Source organism: Nycticebus coucang, chromosome 5, assembly GCF_027406575.1.
Source record: "Nycticebus coucang isolate mNycCou1 chromosome 5, mNycCou1.pri, whole genome shotgun sequence".
NCBI lineage: Eukaryota > Metazoa > Chordata > Mammalia > Primates > Lorisidae > Nycticebus > Nycticebus coucang.
The window spans coordinates 52,283,379-52,286,783 of NC_069784.1; the positions used below are offsets into that span (position 1 = coordinate 52,283,379).

Sequence of the window (3,405 nt, forward strand, 5' to 3'; positions counted from 1 at the left end):
GAATTGCGTAAGCCCAAGAGTTAGAAGTTGCTATGAGCCGTGTGATGCCACAGCACTCTACCCAAGGGCGGTACAGTGAGACTCTGTCTCTATATATATATATATATATATATATATTTTGTAGAGAATATATATATATATATATTCCAGAGAATACATTTTGTAGTAGAAGGCAGGTAGAAATCCCTCAGAAGTCAGATACTAAAATATTGCTACGTCCCTCAAGAAAACCTTCTTCAATCCAGGTTGTGCTCTGTTATGGCACTGAATTGTACATTGGCTTATATAATACTATAGTTATTATCGTATGTTCCCCACAAACTGTACTATAGTGACAGTCCTGATGAAGCAGTCTTTGTAGACAGAGGGACTTAGATGCAAATTTAAGGTCTTTCACTTACTAGCTCTATTTGGAAAAAGGCAAGTTGCTGAATTGTTAAATTTCTGAAAATCTTGCTTTCTTCATATTAAAACTGAGTTAATAACGTCTACTCTTAGAGGATAATTCATAGGATTTAAAGAGATAATATGTAGAAAATCACCTGTCAGGTAATAGCTAGGTACTTTCCACCTAAAGAACAGAGACCATATTTGTCATCTTTGTATTCTTCCAAGTGCTTAACAAAACTTTTCTTTTTTTTACTGTAAAATAAGTTTATTGGTAGTAACGTATCACTTATTCCCGATACTTGATGTTGCAAACTTTAGGGTCTTTGAGATACGCAGGATCCTTATATGTAACTGGCATAAACCCCATTATTTGAGCTCTTTTAATCGCTTTTGTGATTTCTTTCTGTTTCTTCCCACAAAGACCTGTTATGTGCCTTCCATAAATGCATCCAGTAAATGGAGAAATAAACTGGGACAAAAGCTGTACATTCTTATAATCTACACGTTTTCCACACAAGATACATTTCTTAAGAGGCTCCTTATAAGGATTTTCCATCGCAACAGGCATGTCCTCATTGCTGGTTACCTGTTTATACTGTGAACAACCTCTGCTCCACGGCACTGAGTGAGTGCCAGGATGCGTGAAATAGACAGAAGCCGTTACCAAGCTTGTCAACTTTTTCCTTCCTAGAACACCGCAAACCATAGCTGCCATGAGTCCCCCTTAACAAAACTTCTTGAACTTGAAAGATATTCAATCATTGTTGCTAACTGAGGATAATGCTCTGGACTTGGGAGTCAAAAGACCTGCATATAAAATCAGGTCCAGCCACTTACTGGCTATGTAACTGTGAAGCAGACACTTCTTCCTGCTGCACCTCCATTCACTTACTTGAAAGACAGTTGATACTACTTCCCTCATCTGGTCATCATAAAGATACAAATAAGCAATGCTGTGCCAAGCTCAGCAGTTCTCAGCCATAATTATATGTCAGAATTAGAACCAGAGGACTTTTAAAAAATACAGATCTCCAGATTCCATTTTTTCAATTTCTAGGTAATTTTAAAATGCAACAGGCATGCCTAGTGGACAATGAAGGTTGAGAATCTCAAGTCCAGCACAGTGCCTGACACACAACAAGCCCTCAACGGGTTCTTCTGTCCTGGCATGAATGGTGCAAGGGAGGATGATAGGAGTAACTTTGCAGGGCAAGGACTCCCATTCCAAAACACTTCACAATACCCTATGACCTAGAAACTTATTTTTTTTAATTATTTTTAAAATAGAAATACTACTGGGATGGCTATATGTTATAAATACTTACAATTTAAACTGGAAGAATTCTAAAAGAGCATCTAGTCCAAACTTCTCATTTAGTAGATAAGGATACTGAGACCTAGGAATGATTTTCTCTGTGTTACATGGGAACAAGAACACAAGTCTGCGTATCCCCAGACTGCTGCTGTTGTGCTGGGTAATGGTATTTTCTTCACATTACTAAGGAGTACAGAAAGCAATAGAGTCAAGATTCAGTCACTCAACACATGCACAGATGACATGCAAGATACTGTGATAAGTTCTGCGCTGATAAGATAAATCAAGAAAGGCTTCTGCCATGATGAAGAGATTATAGATATCCTAAGAAGAAGGTATAGAAAGGGAAGTGGTAGGACTCCAGTTTCTCTCCTTACAGTATTGCCTTGGGCCTGGTGGGAAACAACTAGTCACTGGGTCATGAAAAACCATCCTACCTCAGTACCTAATCAAAAGTGGGTTCTTATTGTTGTAATTGTTATTTATTTTCTTAACACAATATGAGCATAACAAGCCAAGTATAGTACAACCTTTTACTGCTAGCTATGTGAGAAGTATCTGGAAAATTCATGTCTGAAGTTTGATACTTCCAACTGTGGTAGACCAATTCTTCTTCTAAGGACAGCTAGACAACCTGGATGAAATATTTGAAAGAAAAAACATTAATTTGAAGATTCTGGAAACTATCAAAGCAGCAAGGACTTGAGGAAAAAGATCCGTGACAAGGGACAGGTGAACACAGCATTCAGCTTCAATCTTCTAGAAACATTTGTAGATTCTTAAGTAATATCTATGACTTTGGGAAGCGGAGCAGAGCTACTGGCAGCCTCAAATACTAGAGAAGCAAAAACTGGAGTCAGAGTTTACCAAGGAGAATGAGCTCTGGTAATACCGTACACTTTCAGTTAGGACCTATGAAAAGGCTACATTTAGCAGTAAATATGAATTAGAAATAGGCTAGCTGGCTGGGACCAGCAATCGGCACCCTCCCGGACCTCCTGAGGAGCTGCACTGGGACCCACAATCAGCACCCTCCCATCTCCAGAAGAGCTGCGCTGGGACCCGCAATTGGCTCCCTCCCACCTCCGGAAGAGCTGCACCGGGACCCGCTACCCCACCCACCAGGCCTCCCCACGAGCCACACAACCCCATCCTCCCATATCCTCCCTGCCTCCACACCCGCCCATCTGGTCAGGGACTCTGGTAGCTGCGTGCCCTCTGGAGCCCTCCCTGCATCTGTGTTGAGCCCTTCTCCTGGCCAGAGACTGCTGGAGCCTTGGGCCCTCTGTGCCAAAGTCACTGGGCACCAGGCACTCCCAGAACCGTGTGCACCACCCACCCACCCCCACCCTGTTGCTGGATCCAGGTGGAGCTGCTCCCACAACCACAACTTCCTGGCTGGGGCAGTCCCAGAGGAGCTACACATGGTCACTCCCTACGAAGATCCAGCAACAATACAGGGATCCCGCTGGGGTTTATCTTGGAGAGACACCTCCCCAACTCTGAGGACGGCCAGAGGCAAGGGTGAAAAACAATCATGAGGCAAAATCGAGGGGAAAAACTCTGACAATATGAATAATCAGAGTAGATCAACTCCCCCAAGGAACAATGGGGCAGACACATAACAAGATCCCATGCGCAAATAGCTGAGATGTCAGAAATTTAATTCAGAATCCAGATAGAAAATAAGATCAAATTAG

General features: G+C 42.1%; 1 protein-coding gene across 2 annotated transcripts; it reads right to left on the minus strand.

Annotated features, from left to right (window-relative positions):
• Positions 1-637: 637 nt before the first annotated feature.
• LOC128586231 (28S ribosomal protein S18c, mitochondrial) lies at positions 638-1,110 on the minus strand. Of its 2 annotated transcripts, XM_053591881.1 has the most exons (2): positions 953-1,105; positions 757-813 (listed from the first exon to the last, which is right to left on the minus strand). In XM_053591881.1, exons 1-2 carry the CDS (start codon positions 1,103-1,105, stop codon positions 757-759), a joined length of 210 nt encoding a protein of 69 aa, XP_053447856.1. The 2 variants fall into 2 exon arrangements, with proteins under 2 accessions (XP_053447854.1, XP_053447856.1); XM_053591879.1 differs by having other exon boundaries at positions 638-1,110.
• Positions 1,111-3,405: the final 2,295 nt, after the last annotated feature.

What these genes read in the sequence shown, in the direction of transcription:
- LOC128586231 (XM_053591879.1), bottom strand. Translation starts at nt 1,105, where the DNA reads ATGGCAGCTATGGTTTGCGGTGTTCTAGGAAGGAAAAAGTTGACAAGC.